At 37.5% G+C, this 19,234-nt stretch overlaps 1 protein-coding gene across 6 annotated transcripts; it reads right to left on the bottom strand.

Annotated features, from left to right (window-relative positions):
* Positions 1-719: 719 nt before the first annotated feature.
* Positions 720-19,150, bottom strand: LOC116167868 (uncharacterized WD repeat-containing protein alr3466-like). 6 transcript variants are annotated; one of them, XM_031483471.1, is made up of 12 exons: positions 18,917-19,150; positions 12,391-12,462; positions 6,606-6,727; positions 6,319-6,549; positions 5,574-5,660; positions 4,559-4,779; positions 4,174-4,503; positions 3,882-4,122; positions 3,658-3,829; positions 2,098-2,240; positions 1,472-2,045; positions 746-1,422 (listed from the first exon to the last, which is right to left on the bottom strand). In XM_031483471.1, exons 2-12 carry the CDS (start codon positions 12,445-12,447, stop codon positions 1,204-1,206), a joined length of 2,397 nt encoding a protein of 798 aa, XP_031339331.1. In that variant the 5' UTR covers positions 12,448-12,462; positions 18,917-19,150; the 3' UTR covers positions 746-1,203. The 6 variants fall into 6 exon arrangements, with proteins under 6 accessions (XP_031339349.1, XP_031339338.1, XP_031339345.1 ...); XM_031483461.1 differs by having other exon boundaries at positions 725-1,422; positions 3,882-4,503; XM_031483496.1 differs by lacking the exon at positions 5,574-5,660 and having other exon boundaries at positions 738-1,422.
* Positions 19,151-19,234: the final 84 nt, after the last annotated feature.

Below are 19,234 nucleotides of genomic sequence, written 5' to 3'. Positions count from 1 at the left end.
CTCATATGGAAATTTACATTGGGTGCAGTGGGTACAGAAGGGCGTAGAGTTGCATCTGATGCTGTTGCCGGGGACATTTTGTACCATACATATTGTCTCGCAAATGCGATAAGAGACACTGAAAAATCGAATGGTCAGACTAGTCCTCCTAAAAACTTAGCTTTAAATAAATTATGCTATGAACTAAAAGTGCACAAATATCTACAAATAACAAGTGTCTTGGCGACTGCTTCAATCGTAAAAAAAATGAGCAGAATGATGAAGAAATTTAAGTTCCGTTAAAATTTTTGAACGAAATATAGGTAATACATTTGCCGTCAGGATTATCTCTATATTGTTACCGTGTTGTCTGTATAATGTACCCAATATATAAGTTTTGCAATTTTCTGTGCCTCCTGTATGTTTTTTTAACACCTCAATCCGAAAAACTACCTATGTAAAATGCGTCTGGCATGCAAATTTATACAGTGTGAGCAACAATGATTGAAGCGTGCGTCATCACCGCTTGTTCCTATTAATATCAAAACTACCTTCTTTGTATGGAGTTGTATACGAAAATGACGTTCTGCGCTGTCACGGTGACGTGCGTCTATTCGTATTTCGTATCTTGTATCAAATCAGCATATGCTATGAGCGGCACATTGCCAATTTAGCTGAAGCGGCACGCTTCAATCTTTGTTGCTCACTCTGTATATTTGGCCGCCATTTTGAAATTAGCCAAAAATCAGCTTGGCAACATCCGAATTCGGATTCAGCAGACATTTTTACCCTTATAAACGCACGTTTCCAAAATGGCTCATTAAATGCCGTTAGACTTGCGATTTATTAACTATGGCAACCCAAGTATATACAATGCGGTTAGTGGGAGGGACTCTGAGGGGTTGTGAATTTGTAATATATAACTTGAAGTAGGGAAGAGATTCAATTCTGCTGAATATTCTGAAGGGAGGGAATCTTTTTGTCTCGCCACACGGGATGTGCGTGAAGTTCGAGTATGTGCCAACAACTAAAAAAAACCCCTCTTTTTGCCTCTAACTGCACTAATAGAGATTTTCCAAAATTTAACCGGCAGTAATTACCACAGCAAAACCTAGCAACCCAGTTAAACAGATTTTAATTTCGAAATCCTCTCGTGCGAATACTATAATGGTAGAAATACAAACGCAGTAATGTAGAATACAGAAATGGCCACTGGTCTTCGCTCTAAATTGTCTTGTACTTACCTAAACCCATTCCGGAACAAATTTGTTCCACTTCAAGCGTCAAAATTTTCTGCCCATTCAAAGCGAGGTTGATGACATTTGGTACTATGCTGGTAAACTCGATTTCATGCAACCATTTGAGGACGTCTTCGGTACTCCAATTGACTATAAGCTTTCGTCTGTACGCCGTTACTTTATTGAGCAACATCGATCGCACCACCTGAGAAAATTGCGACTTTAGTAGCGGTATATGTATTTTATCATCTTACTAATTGTTGAGGTAACTTCCAGATCCATAGAGTTTTATCTAAGCAACCGATGGCGAGTAGAGAAGTGTCATACGTGAAGGAGCATGAAGTAACGATAGAATCGTGATCTAAGACATGTAGGCATTCTGCACTGTACACCGACCACAGCCGCGCCTGCCTGTCTGTCGCTGTTGAACAAGCGATTTCTCCAGATTCCGGTGATAATCGAACACACGTAACACTTCCTCCGTGCCCTTGCAGGGTACGCCACAGCTTCACTTCTACATTTGAAAACGCATATTCGTCATCCTCCTTCGGTATGCAAATTCTCCACAGTTTCACCAAACTGTCATTGCCGCATGTGGCCAATAGATAATGCTGCTTATTATTCATTGTGAGAAGAGGAATCGGCTCCAAATTCTCCGAAAAATCCGAATTTTGTATACCCAAATCGTGTGCGTCGTCTTGAATGTGAATATTGACCGCCTCGACAGTCCACAAGCGAAAATCCGAATTATGGCAAGTGGTCGCTATAATTTTTCCATCCGGTGAAAAACATCCGGACGTGACCGCGTCTGAATGCCCCTCAAAGGTTCTGCCGAAATTTGAAATGTTCACTCTTCGCGTTTTCTGCGTGTGCTACTTACGCAATTAATTCTCCCGTTTCAAGATCCCACGTATTCGCGTTTTCGTCATCTCCCGACGTGATTAAGTGCTTTCCGTCTGGGGAGAATCTGCAATTTCTAATCGCCAGACTGCTTTCTACGAGTTCCATCGTTTTTTCACCTGTCTAAAGTTTTGACTCCCATAACACAGCTATTATGGGCACAAAATTGTGTAGACTGAAGGCTTATTAAAAACATTTGCTGTGGCTAGCGCAGATACCACCCGCACATCTGCGCATGCGCGATTCTGCCCTTTTGTTAAAAATATTTGTACCAAATTTGGTTGCAATCGATTGAGCCGGATATGAGAGTACAGACAGACAGACAAACCGACAGACCGAACTACATAATTGAGATTTTTTTAAATCCGGATTCCTGGTGCTTCAAAAAGTGTATTTTCGTCAAAAAAAACCTGATACTGGAGAGCCTAAAATACTCTCACACTGTGTGGGGCTGTACCGCCCCTGCCCTGGTGGCACGAGGGACTCTCTCGATTGCAGGCACAGACAAGGGAACTTTTTAGTCAAGCAAAAAAAACACAGGGGAATGGGGTTCATACCAAACTACACTCACTGAATATAATAAGGCCATAAGGAAGGCAAAACCTGACTCATGGAGGAAGAGGAGAAGGCAATTGAACAAATTACAGAAAGTGCCAGACTCCAAAGGGCTCTACATTGATTTAGATTAAATATGGTTAAACGTCAAAAGTTTACTTTGGTTTGAAGTTAAAGGTTATGTTTTAGTATTGGTGCACCACGCCTGTTGCGGCAAATGATTACTAACGTCATAATTTATTGAAGCGGGCGGCGCAGCAACTCATTATTGATCGCACTGTACAAAAAGGAACAGAGGGTAGAATCAGTTTCTTGAAGAAAATTGAGGGGAGGTATACAGAGACCGCAAAGGAAACACTGCAGCTTTTGCTTCAATCACACTTTCCGGGATCAAAGACCTTCGCTCAAAATCATGCGGGCGGGCGAACCAAATACTGTGGAAACACCTCTCAAGGGGAACAGAGGAGATTGGGTTTTGCCTTGGCAAATAGGTGGGTAGTGAAGACTTGCCATCCACATAAATCCCCAGGAATGGATGGAATATTTCCTGCTCTACTTCAAAAAGATCTCGGCCTGTTAGCCTCCACACTATGTACATTACATAAGTATTCCCCTAGGATACATACCCATAGTGTGGAGGGACGTCGAAGTTGCATTCCGAAACCTGAGCGAGACTCATACGCCCAAGCCTAGTCGTTTAGATTCCACCAGTCTGACGTCGTTTCTCCTAAAACTATTGGAGAAACTTATTCACCGAGTCCATCAGTAAACACCAATGTGTCTATCAACCAGGCAAAGCAAAGGAACGCCTACTTGAAAATGAGAAACTTATACAAAAAGTCCGCCCTATCAAAAACCTGGACTTCGTTAAAGAGGTGGTCGCAGTGCAGGATCCGACTGGCACCACCCCTAATACCATAATAATAATAATTTGTTTAATAAGCCTTTAAGACAAGTCTACACATTTTTTGTACAGAAAACTCACATTTGGATCCCATATGATGGTACAACCGTCCAAGGAACAAGTCGCCAGACGGCTTCCGTCCTTTGAAAACTCGACATGATTCACCGAATAACTATGTCCGTCTAATGGCGAAGAATCCGTCTCTTCTATGGCGTTATTTTCATCAACTTTAAACAGTTTAACTAGCTTATCACTTTAAGTAAAATCATAAAGTAGATAACGGAATTTATTTTCACTTTACTCACCTCGATCCGACGGCCAGTAGGTGATTGCCATAAAAATGACAAGAGTTAATGGCACTTTCGAAAATGTCGTCTATTTTTTCCACCAACTCGAACGTCTCGGAACTTTCCGCGTTTTTGACGACTTGCATTTCTTGTAGATTATTAAGCGCGTTCGCCAAAAGCGCAAAGGGCTTAACCAGTTTGGAATCGACAGAGATGTCTTCCGTCAATCCCCAAACTATGACAGTTTTGTCGTTTGATCCTGTAAAGAAAAGAATGAAACCGAGATGAGGTGCAACAGGTGTAACTATACCCGAAACGGCTAGTCCACCGTCCCTTGAGAACGACACACAGTTGACATATCGAGTGTGAGTTTTCATTGTGGTGATACATCCTCCGTTGTGATCCCAAATTTTGATGTACTTATCAAGGCCACACGAAATAAGGTACGCTCCGGTGGAGTGATACTTTATGCAAGTGACAGCAGATTTATGTCCAATTAGTGAGTTGGTATTCTCGACGGAAACCAGATTTTGTGAGGAGCAGTACTTTGGCTTGACACGTGTCAATACTGTCCACATTTTAATATCGTGACTATTGCCGCTTGTGGCTAATGTGTACTGCTTAACTAGAGGGTCTTCTTCTACAAATAAGACTGTCTTATTTTAATATGTCACGCCATCTTTGTCGCTACCTACCATTGTTTAAAATCACAGGTGAGATATCCATGCAAAGAATTCCTAAGTCATGAGCATTGTCAATCACAGCCAAGGATGAACACGAATCTTCGCCAGCCGTTTCAAGAATATCCTGCATACTCCAAACGCTTATTACTTCTAAAGAACAGGCACTTATTAAATACTGGCTATCGGGGGTAAAGGCTAACGCTTGCGTTGTTCCTTCGTGATGAAAAATTGTTCTGAAAATTATAGCATTGTTCAGTTTTCTGGGTTGAAAAGTTACAAACGGACTAAGACATTCTTTTGGAGGATGATTTTACTGATTCGTCCTTAAATGTAAGGGTTTTACATATAAAAGATACATATTTAACGTTAATTGCATCTATTTTTATTTCAAAAAACAACATTAAATTATAGTGTTAAATTCGACGATCTAAGGCACTATTGGTGAAATTAATGTCGTCATTTGATTCATGTGACGTCACAAAAAAAACCGTTTACGACCACCACCAAATCAGTCACGATTCATGTCTTCCTCTGCTATATAAAACATTTTCCCTTTCTTTTCAACTTTCCTATTGAGAACGTAGAATGGGTGTAAAAGATTTTGTGATGATTCTAGCATGCTCTGACAATGTAACCCGGGCTCTGCAGAGTATAAGAGACCACTAGGAGTCCAAAAAGCGCACTGAAAAGCATCAGAATGTTACGGATGGATTTCTAGAAGGAATCTAGGAAGATCTGGGAGAGCCCCCTGGAAAGCGATTAAAAAGGTGCTAGGATCTACAAAGCTCTGAGAGGAGGGCAAAATGTTCTGCAACGCTTTCCAATACTAGGAAAAGGGTTTATAGAGGTTTTCCATCTCCATTCTCCATCCTAACGTATAATTTAAATTTCAAGCTGAAACACCTTGAAGATACTTGCGGCACAAATTCAAAATCGAGTACAAAATAATAGCAAAAAGTGTTGTAGAAGTTCCAGAGATCTATTTAATCATTTTTGTCATAACCGAAATATATATATGAGTACATACCTTGTTAAACTTCGATGTACTAAGTCCCAAATGCAAATAGCACCATTATCACCAGCGGTCACAAGTACAGAGCTATCAGGCGCGAATCTAAAAATCAGTCATGATAGTTATACTCTAATTGGATAGTCTATGGTAGTCTTTCAATAAAAATATATAAAATAAACACGTGGAATATAAAGAGAGGGCAATGAAATAAATCTTGGTTGGAAGAAATTACGAGGGGAAAGTCGAATTTACTACCTTGTTTGTTACCTACCAAACACAAAATGTAAAATTTGCTTTTTTAATAATACATTCAAACTTCTGAAGCAAAATATATGTTACGTTTGGTGGGCACCATGAAATATCAATATTAAGTTTTGAACAGACAGCATTCTCAAAGGTTCATTATTAATTTAAAGGAACAGAAATATACTTTGACATTTATGCTGCAACAAAAGTAGGGCAGCAACATCTAATCATGGTCACAGAGAAAATGGTATTTAAATTAAAAATTGATTATCTGAGTAAGGACCTTGAAATGTAATTAAAAATTCATCGCAAACGTTAGATTGACTTGTGGAGAAGCGAGTAGGCAACAAAAACTTTTATTCTAGACTCTAGAGCGTGAGGAAAGCGCAGTGCGTGTTGTGCAGAACAGTAAACTCATTCCACCCACGAGGTAGGCGTAGATTCAACCTGAGTTACATAAAATGGATTTCAACATGCTATGAGAATACGGGAAACAAAAGAATAAATTCCTTACCTACAGACCCTTATTGCATCTCCATTCATTTGAACCATCGTGTGAATCTTGGTACCGGCATGTAAATTCCATAAAACCGCAGTACCATCGATAGAGGTCGAAACCAGCATGGAACCTTGAGGGGAAACTCTCACACAGGTTACGCCGTACTTGTGGCCTCTTAGAGGAGAATATGAATTCTCCTCGTAACCAGACTGTGGAACCCATTTCCACACTCTAACTGTCTTATCGCTGCAATTCAAAATTGTACCTACGGTAAAGTACTAACAGCCCGCGTCTTTACCTACCTTGATCCGGTAATTAGTGTAAAATTTGGTGCAAAATCACAGCATGTTACATCACTTGTATGTCGAGTTAATGTCTGTACAACGTGTACATTTTCAGATAATATGACGAGAGCCATGTTTGACTGGAAAGAAAAACAGAATTAGTACCTTCGCAAAAGAAGGCATGGTTTACAATCAGCAAAGGGAATATATTTTCGGATTTGTCTTTCAGTCGGTTAGTCCATTATAGTTTATAAAATATGATAAAGGATTTATACTGCGTTAGGTGTGCATAATCGGGATGATGTAAATGAAGCGGGTTATTGTAATTAAAACAAGAGCAAGAAAAGCGAGTTAAGTGTGTCTGTCGTAACCGAATGTCGAATTACAAAAAGCTTATCATAATCGAGGAGTTTTATACATTCTGTCGTTGTAAGATAAAGCCCTAATTAGGTCAGAATTTACAAAGGCGATACCTAGGTATATGTAATTCGTGGGAAAGTAGCATTCGTTAAGCAGCGTCACGCAGTGCCAAATCTGCTCCTCCGCTCGTTTTCGCAAAGCGCTTCGTGCAATCCATCCACTGGATGAATACCGAAGATAGAAATTAAGGTAAGAGCGAGAAATCATATCCATCAAGCACCTTCGCGCTGCAGCCGAAAGAATATTCTAGTTTATTCTCAGAATATATTCCATTCGCATATCCCTAGTATATCTTACAAGGCACGTTATTATAGGTGTAATTTAATACATGTTCAAATAACTTTTTTGAATATTCCTGGTATATTACAAAAATATTCAATGCTATCTGTTCTGATCTCTAGAAAACTTAATAAAAGCTTAAGAAGAGAGGTGAGGTTTGGGAGGAAATTAAGAAAAGTATTGTAGAAGTTTAAGGCGAATCTGAGCAGAGGACAGTGAGGAGAACTTAATGGGGAATTCATGGAGGAATTTTAAAGAAGATCTTGAAAGGAACAATAAAATTTCGAGAAATTTGCTGGAATATTGTGAGAAATTTGATAAGCGTTTGTGGAATACGAATACGAAAACTAAGAACTTTGAGAATTTGAGAATAACTTGGGAGCGGTTTATGAGAAAAGTGAGGTATCAAAAGAATGTTTTATGGTATCTGTTTATTGGAGAAACGGTGGGATAAATGTATAGAGGTTGAGGAAAATTCCTGTAATTCCTTTTCTTTCATATTATCTAGGTAGATTATATACGAATGTCGATTGGTATAAACAAAAGGGGAGTTTGATAAATACATAGAGGAAGTGACGCAGACTGATTTTTTTTAAAACACTTATTGCAAACATTGCACACAATTTACTATCTAATCGCAATGACGTGATTAAAGAGCACATTTCACTAGTCAAATTTACCTGTTTGGATTTTTTCAAGATGACACTTTAGTTCATAAAACTGAAAATAACATCCTAGCACTTAAGTGGATAAACAAACACGATGGAATCACCAAACTGGGACATACCTTACGACAATATCATTCACATTTTACTAATAAAACGTTTTGCGTCCAACGGACACTTGTAGAATATCGATGTCCGTGCGGACCGCCACTTATAAAACAATTTAGTATCGGCTAGTATGAAAGGTGACGTTTCCATGACAGCGACACAATGAAAATAACCTTTGGTTAACATACATATCCGTTTGATTATGGGAACTAATGGAATGGGGAATCAAAAGTTATTTTCATATCGATTACAAATTGAAGCCACGTGGTTTTAGATAAATCGTTACGTGCCACTTCGCGTATATAATTACTCGAAGAAGACAAACGGAAAGCACCAAGATTTTGGACGTCAGTCAAAATCTATTTCATAAATTAATACACTACTACTACTACTATATTATACCAATACACTGTATTAACTAATCAATACACTAGAGGGCATAATCTAATAGAGAAAACCTGAAATCGATAGGGGCAAAGCGCTATTGTGTAAAGACAGACAGACATATTCCAAATTATGACACTACGAGTACTACGACCAATCGTTTATTTAAATTATCTATGAGATAATGGGCTACCTATACCTACAATTTACTTTGATGAGGTCATAACGTATAATTTAGAGGCATGATATAGTACCCATTACCTACACCCGTGCGTAATGAAAAAATTAGAATAGATCATGTACGTTTGGAAGTGACAGACGTCGTTTTGGGTTTTGCCTTATTTCCATTTCGAAATTCACGATTTTCACTATGCGTTTCGATGGCGTTTAGTCCTATCTATGAACAATAGCACCAATTTTTGAGTCAATAATATTATTTATTTATGGGTTAGGTCACTAAGGATTACTATATGCAAAAAATTTCGTGTATAACATTTTTTAAAAGACTCTTTTTCACTTATTTGCTTACCTACAAATTCGTGAAAAAAAGTATCACTTTCAAAACTAGAAAAAATAGGTAAAAAACCCTCGCACATTCCATTTAGAAGGGTTAGGAGCAGTAGCTTTCAAACATTTGTTCCGCTTCCCACTACCATTCAGTGCCACCAAAATTATACTCTGTGGATTGAACAAAACACAAACTCTACTCGCATAAATTGCTTTTTACTCAACTCAATTACCCCACACTATCGAGTATCGATGTAGAATTGTCGGAGTAATGTAACATTACCAGGTGAACTTGACATTAAACTTTTATAAAAATAGTCCACGGTACACGTAACCATTTTTGTAACGTGCCACAAATCGATTGTCAATTTAAATGTACAAGGCGCAAATTTTCCTGAAATAAAGCCGGGTGTAATTGCTCGTTGTATTTATTTAGTCGTGGTCGATTATTAATAAAGCGGCTTTGTGAACAAAGCCACACCCCCGTAATAATTTGAGTGACATTTAAATGTACTTCATGTAATTCAATTTTATCTATTTAGGACAAGTTATAGTTTAAATGTCTAAATAGGAAAGGGAAAGTGAAACAAAAGGTACGTCGTTCAAATACAACAAACAGATCCTCCCTCCTCCTTTCCGTATACGGCAAATTCATTAATAGATTTCATAATTAAGCGTTAAATGGATTGGTTGTTAATTAAAACTGAGACAAAAACCGCAATCAAGTTAAAATAGTATATTACGTAACGAGTGTTGAAAGCGATACTTTTCACACGAGATGTGAAGTTTGCCATACGAGGCGAAGCCGAGTGTGGCAATCACACGAGTGTGAAAAGTGGCTTTCAAACGAGTCATGTACACTATTTTTCCTACGACTCTCCATACAACCAAAAATCTACTTACATAATGAAACAAAAGTTATTTTATTTGAACCAACCGACTACTAAAACTATCTAAAAATACGAAATAGATTCGATTTCTCTTTAACGAACTATTGTTATAATTACTTTAGCAAAGAGGTACTTGTCGTTTGGAGCTTCTGCAAGAAATTTACTAATATTATTAGACGTACGCTACTTTTCATAACTCACCCGCAATTTAGTTAGTAGTAATTCGAGTGTAGTGGATTTTGCCTCTTCCCTGATGTTGGATGGAGTACACTCTACCTCCATGGAAGAATCACTTTTCGCCATTAAAATTAAGTAAGGAATTAAACGCGTAGCACAAGGGAATAAATTCAAAAATAAACTAATCGCAATTTTAGAGTTTGACGTACGCCTACTACGTTGATGTTAAAGAAGATTAGACTACTACGAAAGCAAAACGTAACATGCGATTTGCTTTCTAATATATGGTAGATCTTATGAGAAAGCAAATCACACGGGTGCGTTTTGTTTTCCGTTACATTTTGCCATAAGTGAGCGAAATTGTCAATTTTCAAGTAAACATAATTGTACGACATATGTCATTTTCAATGAAAGTCGTAGGAAAAAAAATGAACACGTTTCGAGAGAATACCTCCCGACAACTCTCTTCTTCGCTATTGATAACAACGTTACTGCCAAAACACGTTAGTTGTTAAAGCTGGTTGTATTTTGGTGGTTTGGTTTCAGTTTCAACTTTCACTTTTCCAAGGGCTCCGTCGTTTCCAGCTGCCAATAACAAATATGCATATAAGTTTGGTATGGATCACCACGTCTCCATAACGAAAAACATAAATATATTAAGACACGAGTGTATAATCAAGTCTTTAAAACAGGCGCAACGAACGACACAAATAATATAAGTGTAATCATACATAGTGACCTTAAATTCTTCATTAAACAACAAGTATTACGGGAGTGGCAAAATCTCGGGCAAAATAAACACAGTGCGTCAATTTCAAAATTACGGGAAATTAAACCAAATGTAAACGTAATATTACCATCACCATCTACCCGGAAAGCCCAAGTTATAATCAATAGACTAAGAATAGGACATACAAAAATGACTCACGAATATTTGTTAAATAAAAGTGACAAACCCAAATGCGACGTATGTGATGTGGACCTCACAGTCAATCACATCTTCACCTCATGTATATCCAGCGTTCCCGACACCACATTCAAGGATCCCTTCGAGATATATTAGGAGAGAAGTGCAACTTCGGAAACGTTACAAACTATCTAAAATCTATCAATGTCATACACCAATTATAGTCATTTCATTACAGAAGCATAATATCAGCGCAAATAACCCTACGCGGTTGATGCGCTAATAATAATAATAATAAAAAAAAATTTACACGTTGCTTAAAGACCAATTACACGTGTTTCTTATAGTACTTTTTATTATATCTGCAATATAATTAAAAAATAAATCACCGTCTTTGTAAATAACATGACTTCAGGTGAAAAAGATTCGATGGCTTGTTGCAAAGGTTGAAGAAAAGTTGGTAGGTGCAAAATCCAAATTCAGTAAAGCCTATTATAAAGAATGTAAACAGTTGTTTTCTTGGATGAATAGGAACCATCTTACGAACAAATTCTTAAATGCATCGATAATGCTGGCATATATGAAGGAAATGTCAAAGGTATTCTTATTTGGTGCATTCATTTAAAACTTCAAATAGTGCTGCGATTAAGAGATGTAACATATTGGGCAGCATAATCTAAATTACACACGTTTGTGAAAGCTTTAAACAAAGGGTAGGTAGAAGTGAGAAATATTTTACATTTACAAAAAGCGACGAAAAAGAAGATTTTTTATTTCAGACCCAGATCAAGTCATATTTGAAGTAACATTACTTATCAACCTTTAAAGCACTTGTAAAGGTCCGAATTTGCCCGCATTTGAGTATGCAAAACACGTATCACATCATTCATTCATCATTCTAGGGGTGCACATAGCTTTAAAAGAATACTTACAAGCTTCACGGCCTAAATTTGTTCAAAAGTTCGCAAAAAATATTCACTCGCGAAACTGAAGATAAGTCAAATTGAAGTAAAGGAAACAGTTTTAGTGCATTGTCAGACAAGATAACTCCCGAACGGTTTCGAATTTTCCAATTCTGTTTTCAGTATTTTGTTTATCATCACTCAAAGAAGAAGGGATGAAATGTTCAGTGACCCAGGAGCTCGTTTGCTATATTTGTTACAAGAATTTTCGATTATAAACAAAGAAAAATTGTAAGTAATTTAATATTTTTTTATTTCAGGACTGTTTAATGTTATTTATATGTAAGATACTCTCAAAGGGTGAAAAGATCGTCTAGACGTAAACATTTAATTGTGAATATCTCGAAAATGTCTTGTTTGTTCTCAATGGCTTTGGATTTAACACAACTTGAGAAACAAACGCATAAAAAACAAAATTTGACAACGTGGGTACATACATACAGACGGAAAAAAATTAACGTAGACATTGCATTGAAAAAATGAAACAGGCAAAAAAGATCTTACCTCTTCGGAAAATGATTGTCCATTCTCATGTTCTGTTAGTTCTGTCTTGACCTCCATACCAATAACGGAAAACTGCAACAATTCAAAAATAATTAATAATAATATACCTAGTACGAACTACTAATTTTACGTCCAAAAAGTTTCTCAGTTCATTCGCATTGTGTAAAAACGTAATTAATTTGTAACACTGACTCGTGAATCCTAGTCTCCTTTTCGAAAGTAATTTTCCACTATTTTCTGGTACCAATAATTAGTTTCTAGTCTCACACTTTACACACTTAAACGCGCTCATTGCGAAGAAGTCTCAAGAGCAGATAAAGGCGAATTCTATGAAGTCTGACAAAAAAGCAACCAACGGCGATGAAAAAGAACTCAAAGACAGAGAATTAGCGGACATATCATTGGAAGATGCATAAGTTCGAGGTCGAGGTAAGGAAATAGATCTGGAAATCCGAAAATGCAGAAACAGAAAAGGCGAAGAAAGCTGAAGATATCGAAGGATGCGTGAAGGTTGAAGACGAGAGATGTGATCGAGAAATCCTAGGAAAGCGCAGAACCGTGTAAAGTCAACGATCTGAAAAAATCTAAGACTAAGGATGTCAAAATATGAATTAACAAGAGGAGAAAAACAGTCGAAGAAGAAAAAATCGAAATGCCGGAAGAATGAATGAAACTTCACTAACTAAAATAGATGAAGAAGTAGACTAAAAAACTCGAAGAACTTAAATCCCGAAGAATAGGAAAACAAGAAGAAAAGCGCGGAATTCGGCAAATTTGGTGGAGCCCAAGAAACCAACGAAGTCGAGGAAGTTTGGGATGTCGAAAGAATTCGAGAATCCAACGATTTCGAGAAGAGTGTAGAAGCTTGTATTGACTATTGAACGTTTTGATCCATAATACCTTTGAAAATCGTTTTAAGCATCCGAATTTTTGGAAACATTCCATACAGTTTTGTACTGTTGAATGTGTCTACAATAATTCTTTTTAAAATCTTTTTATATCCTCAGGAAAAATGTTAAAATATAAGAAATAGATCTTTGGCCAATCCGTTTTCTGGCTGTGACCAGTGTTCCAGACGAAATGTCAATCCTGTATAGTGGTTGAAACCACTATAATGCGAAGTGTAAAAAATGTGAAAACCAAAAAATTCTAAAATAGGTTTCTGGTTAAATTATAAGATAAATATAAAAAATAGGGGGATTTGTGCTCATAAATACTAAGTGGTAAAATGGCCATTTCGGAATTTTTCACTAAGTGTGAAATATGGAATATACATATGGATATAAAATCACCGGATTCGAAACTCACATCACAGCTTTGTTGTTTTTTAAACATTAGCGAGAAACCCTTGTTGAAGTAAGTGGTGGAGGTGGATATTTGTCGGGGCATCTTGCACGAAAGTGACATTTTTTTCTTAAAAAATAAAATGAAAACTATTCTAGCGAGCAATTTTGTTTTGAATTTGTAACAAGCCGTTCCACTCCAACAGTTTTCGGACTTCTATAACTTTTAATCTGCATTAGATTGGGTTCACTTTGCCGACTTCCGAGATGGTCACTCTCGAATTTGGGAATCCGGCGGATCTGCTCATCTAGCAATTGTAACGCCCAAAAATTAATTATTGAATTTTTCTTATAACTTCTTTGTTCACAAGCTTAGAAACGCTAAAATTTTGATAGCACAATTAAAGATTCATCATCGCGCAATATATGAAGGTAGGTATCCACAAATTAAAATAAGAGGAACTGCGGCGAAAACGGAATGGCGAAAATTAGAATATTTATAGGATTGTTCCAATACTTTTGATTTCATATTCCTGCAATATAACCCGAAAATAAAAGTAGTAAAACGAACGCTTGGGACTGTTTCGTATTGATCAGAGGAAGAATAATGCGAAGCGAAACATTTGGTTAGTCCTTTTGTTATACGCGAAAGCTCGTTTAATTGTCAAATAGTCAACGATATCGATTCGACGATTGTTCCAATGAAATGTACGGTAAATTCTGGTGCGAATTCGTGTGTAATACATTGATATTCGAACGCAATTCGAACATTTTTGTAGTCGAGAACGTTGTTGTCCCTCTCACGTCGTCGTCTCTTTATGTTTTAGGCCGTAACTCACGATTGGTTACAGATATTGATCTGGCGCCTGTTTATTCGTAATCTACGTCAAATTTCCGTACGGATTCGTGGGTAATACGTCTATGTTCGATACACAAATAAAGATTTTGTAGATGTTGGAGGTTTCGAGCTGGCCCGCACCGCCATCAATTATCATCATATCCATTTTGAAAATGATTGCGCCGCTGATGCGTTTCCTTTTCTCGAACTTCCACCGCCGCCGCCGCCTTCGCTCTCCCGCTCTTCTCTTATTCTATTATCCCGGGACGTTGGTCCTTTTCCTAATGTATAGATAGAAAGCGTAACTTTGGCGGTGGGCTCGGAAAGTATCGACTTAGGATGCTTCCATTTTATGTGATGTGCCAGCGTAATATCGCTCGCTCGTGGATAGTGGAGTGGAATCGGTTTAGCTGTACACGACACGACAGTTGTTTGAGCGACCGGCCCGAACAGGGTAGGGGGTCCAGGGACCATAAAGCCAGGTTTACTCCGCTTAATGTTCCATTTCATTTGTTTTTTATTTTCCGTCCTCAGCGACTCATTCATTTCTTATCTTATTCCGCGTTATTACAGCCTCCCTGCGCTGCGCCACCGACTTGACGACCTTAAACAGGACATTTGCAATGGATTGCGCAAATTTAATGAAATTGTTGATACATAACGATAATCGACCTCATTACACAAACTTTCGCCCGAAGATAATATGATCTAGTCCCTAAATTTGCAGACATCATTTTGGTGACTTGAAGACTACTAAGAAGCAACTGCTTTATTTATACAGCGAACAGCGTGCCAGCCCATTCATGATATTGCTTATGCAATTGTTTTAAATATACATCGACAATGATTCTATGACAAAAACAAGCATTCGTGCCCATCTTCTTTGTTTAAATCCGCCTGCCCTATCTTCCCCTGTGTCAAACCCGAAAGGATCTAAACACTGCATCTCGATATCTGGAAAATTAAAGGAGTAATTTGAATAACGAAAACGAAGGGGACAAGTGGGGTAGTACCTACATCCTAAGTAAATATCGTAACTGTCGTGCTTTTGGAAATAAATTCCCTTGGGTGCTCCCCTTTCTTGTCAAGCAATCTTAGTATTTTTTTTTACAAAATTGTCTTCTAAGACGTTGTGCTATTTTGACTTAAAGTAAATATGCTATGCAAGCCAAATGATCTAAGTGTTTGTGTAGTTAACTCATCCTTTAACTCTGTTGTTAACCTCCTGCTCTAGCACATGCGCGTATCCGCCTTGAAGTGTATGTACATACTTTTATAACCACCCGGTATCTGGAGGCGCTTCGTTACGAACAGTTTCGTGCCGGTAATTGACTAATTTCTAGAGTTGTCTCAGCGGCCGTTACCGTAAACCGTAAACAAAAGCTGTAATTCATTCGCTGTTTGCAACCGTTCCCGTCAAGATATTTCAATTATTGTTGCCTTCGAAAGCTCTTGTCATTTAGAAGACGAGGACAAATTAATATTTTAGGATTTCAGTTCCATTAAGTAATTATTAGATGATTTTTGTTTCCTATGTTAATTTAAAATTATCATTAAAGCTGCAAGGTCATGCGGGTTTACGCCGGTATCAGTTTGATTAGAGATCTTTTACCTGACCTGGGAGATTCCATGAGACACTGGGGGCTAATTAGAAGTGTGAATTTAGAAATTTCATCTCGTACCTACATTTTAGCGAGTATAATTTATTAATGTATAACAGTAGCTAAGTAATTGAGTTGCAGTAAACAGCATTCGATTAAGTGGTGAGTGATTCCATTAGAAGCGCGCTTAATTGATTGAGATCTTGGAATACGTCCCCGATTTGTATGATGACCAAAAGCCGAGAAATTAATTAAAGAGGTTGGGAAAACCGGCGTACCATAACAGATAATGCCGTTCTTTAGAGGTGATATTTTTGCCTTTGTTGTATTGCTAGTTACATTTGCAAGTACAGGGCCGTAGCCAGATTGATTACTAAGCGTGCCAATAAATCTACAGAGCGGACAGGCGCATTAGCGTATCCAGAATGTCGCCGAGGGGGGGGGGGGGTTAGGATATATTTTAGTGCTTCTGGAATTTGCTTCATTTGTAAGTATACTTACGATTTCAGGTTCTAAACTAATCTGGAAGGAGGAATATGCATAGGAACTTAGTTTACAACGAAAGGATATCTCCAGTTTGTGAAGATTATTTTCATAAGTATTATCAAAGAATTTATTTTGAATAGATAATATAAATATAATATCAAACTCAAACAAAACATATTTTCGTATCATATTAGATATGAAGTAATAATAAAGTAATGAATATATAAAGAAGTAAATATGAAGATAGACAGACGGAGTGGAAGTTTCCTTTTTTTGAGAGCAAGTTCATCCAACACTTTCTCAATGTTTACAGCAATATGCCTGTGAATATTCAAGAAAGCTAGACCATTGAGGCGATTTTCGCTGATGGTATTTCTCAAATAAATTTTGAGCCGTCTCAAGGTAGAAAATTATCTCTCACTGGTAGCAGTTGCCACAGGTAATAAGGTAACTAATATTCTTAGTAAGATATTCACTGTTGGGAATATTTCTGGATGGCACATTTTCAGTGCGTCCAGAGCATTGTTTGGAGAATTGTGCGAGGAAGAAATATATTGCCACCAAACTTTCATTTCACCAACTGCTGCTTCCCCATCGATATCCAAGATATCCCCGACTTATCGCGTAGCATCATTGCTGTTTTTGTGGGTGCCCCGCAATATGCAAGTGCCGAGGCGAGAGCGCATCACCCAAAGGAGGGGGTTTGAACCCCCAAACCCCTCCCTTGTATACGCCACTGGAGGCGACATAGTAACTTGCTGTGTCCCGTGCAAATAGAGTTCGCATAATTTTGTAGCGTATAACGTAAAATACCTACGGTAAAAAAGGGATGGGTCCTAAGCTCATTTTTAAATGAATTCAATTCATAAAGATTAAAGAGAATTTTTTTTAAAAATTTAAATAAATTCAAAAAAATGTTGTGTAGTTTTTCTTGTCATTAGAACCTTTTTTGATCTTTCAAAATCTTGTTTAATCTTTTTGAATCTTTTTTGAATATCTTCCCTGTGTACTACAGTTTTGAAAAGAGAATTTAGTGTTCTAGCTGTTTACATTAAAATATACAGGGTGTTCCATTAAAAAATGAGGTTAGATCCGATAATTTTTCTACTTATTTTTAAAAGGGTAGATCGAGTGGTAGATTATGCAACAATCAGTTGTTACACATTTCCGACAACTTAATAAATTATAGGCTTATAATCGAACAATCGAAAAATGCAACTTTCCATAAGTCAAAAGCGAGGTCAAAAGCAAAAGATGGTATGGCAGTTTGGTTTCCACGTAGTATGTACATGTAGTACACATTTTTATAATAATGATAGAAAGAATGTAATGGAAATAATGTAAATGAAGTTGTTTGTTGTTTAAAAGGGTGTTTTTTTTGCCATTTCGCTAAGCCTTTTTGCGCTGTTTGGAGGGGGTAATTACCCCCTTTGTCCCCTGCTGAATCCGCCACTTGGGGGAATGCTAAAAGATGCTGTTCTCAGGAGGCCAGGGCGAAGGGAGTGGGACTGAAACTGGAGGGTACAATAGGTCTTAATGCCGCGGTCCATATCAGAGAATAATAATAACAATCCCCTATCCCCATCCCCCTAAAATTGACCACTACTTCATCTATTTTCTTGTTTACTTCTCGTCCATTCCCGATCTATTTTTCATATTTTTTACATTTCCAATCGATGCCTCGAAATTTTTGAAAAATTAAATGAAAATGTTGACATACGAAGAGAGTACAAAGAAACTTGAAGGAGACAATGCTGCTAATGACGTTTTAAAACATGCTGAAGAAATTATTGATAACAATGGAACCCCAAAAAATGTTGAGGGAATGACAATTTTCACGAAAGAACCTTTCGAGTGTAAAACTTATATTCAAAGAGACCAGCCCCTCGGGTGACAGCTGAAGTTCTAAAAATTTTTGTAGGTACCTCGAATAATCGAAACTGTATCGTGCCGTTCTATTTATAGAGCTATTTAATTATAAATAAAGAGATTAAAAAGTTGGGTTGTAGCCTGTAGTTGCGTTAAAAATAAAGGTACCTATCTAGACGTAATAAATAAATAAAACACACGAAGTCCTTACAAATAATGATTTGTAAATATAAACTTTCTTTGGACAAGGAATGAACACAATGACCTCTGAACCATTTATAGATAAAATGCCAACATGTTGTTACTTGTTAGCGATCTTACAGACGTTAAAAAATAAAAACAATTGCCTACAAATGCAATTAGATAAACAAGGCAACGTTGCCAAAATTCGCGAATTGATAAACAAATGTTACGCCACTGAAACAATTGTAAATAATAGAAGATCTTACCTTTCAGAAACATTCCCGTGTTTTCCGCTTTAATTGCGTGTGTCAATGCGTTATCTGCCGTACCGCCCACACCCCCATCTAATAAGCACCATTAGTTCGCCAAGCGGCAATTACAACAATTTAACAACAACAAAAAAAAAGCGCGCACACACGACTCGTCGCGGCCTTCTTTCGTTTTTATCGGCACACGCTGAAATGAGTAATCAACGTAATTTTTCTAGTGTGTACTCGACTGCTGCACGTATATTGTGGAACGGAGACAGAAGAGAGAAGCGAGAATGAAAACCTTTGGACGTTTACGGGGGGGGTTCCGTGCAC

Source organism: Photinus pyralis, unplaced genomic scaffold, assembly GCF_008802855.1.
Source record: "Photinus pyralis isolate 1611_PpyrPB1 unplaced genomic scaffold, Ppyr1.3 Ppyr1.4_LG1, whole genome shotgun sequence".
Classification (NCBI taxonomy): Eukaryota; Metazoa; Arthropoda; class Insecta; order Coleoptera; family Lampyridae; genus Photinus; species Photinus pyralis.
This window is presented reverse-complemented; position numbering and strand designations above follow the sequence as displayed.

What these genes read in the sequence shown, in the direction of transcription:
- LOC116167868 (XM_031483461.1), bottom strand. Translation starts at nt 12,447, where the DNA reads ATGGAGGTCAAGACAGAACTAACAGAACATGAGAATGGACAATCATTT. An exon ending in ACACTAATTACCGGATCAAG is followed by an intron (nt 6,550 to 6,605) that starts GTAGGTAAAGAC and finishes TTTGAATTGCAG; the next exon opens with CGATAAGACAGTTAGAGTGT. An exon ending in GGAAGTTACCTCAACAATTA is followed by an intron (nt 1,423 to 1,471) that starts GTAAGATGATAA and finishes CAATTTTCTCAG; the next exon opens with GTGGTGCGATCGATGTTGCT.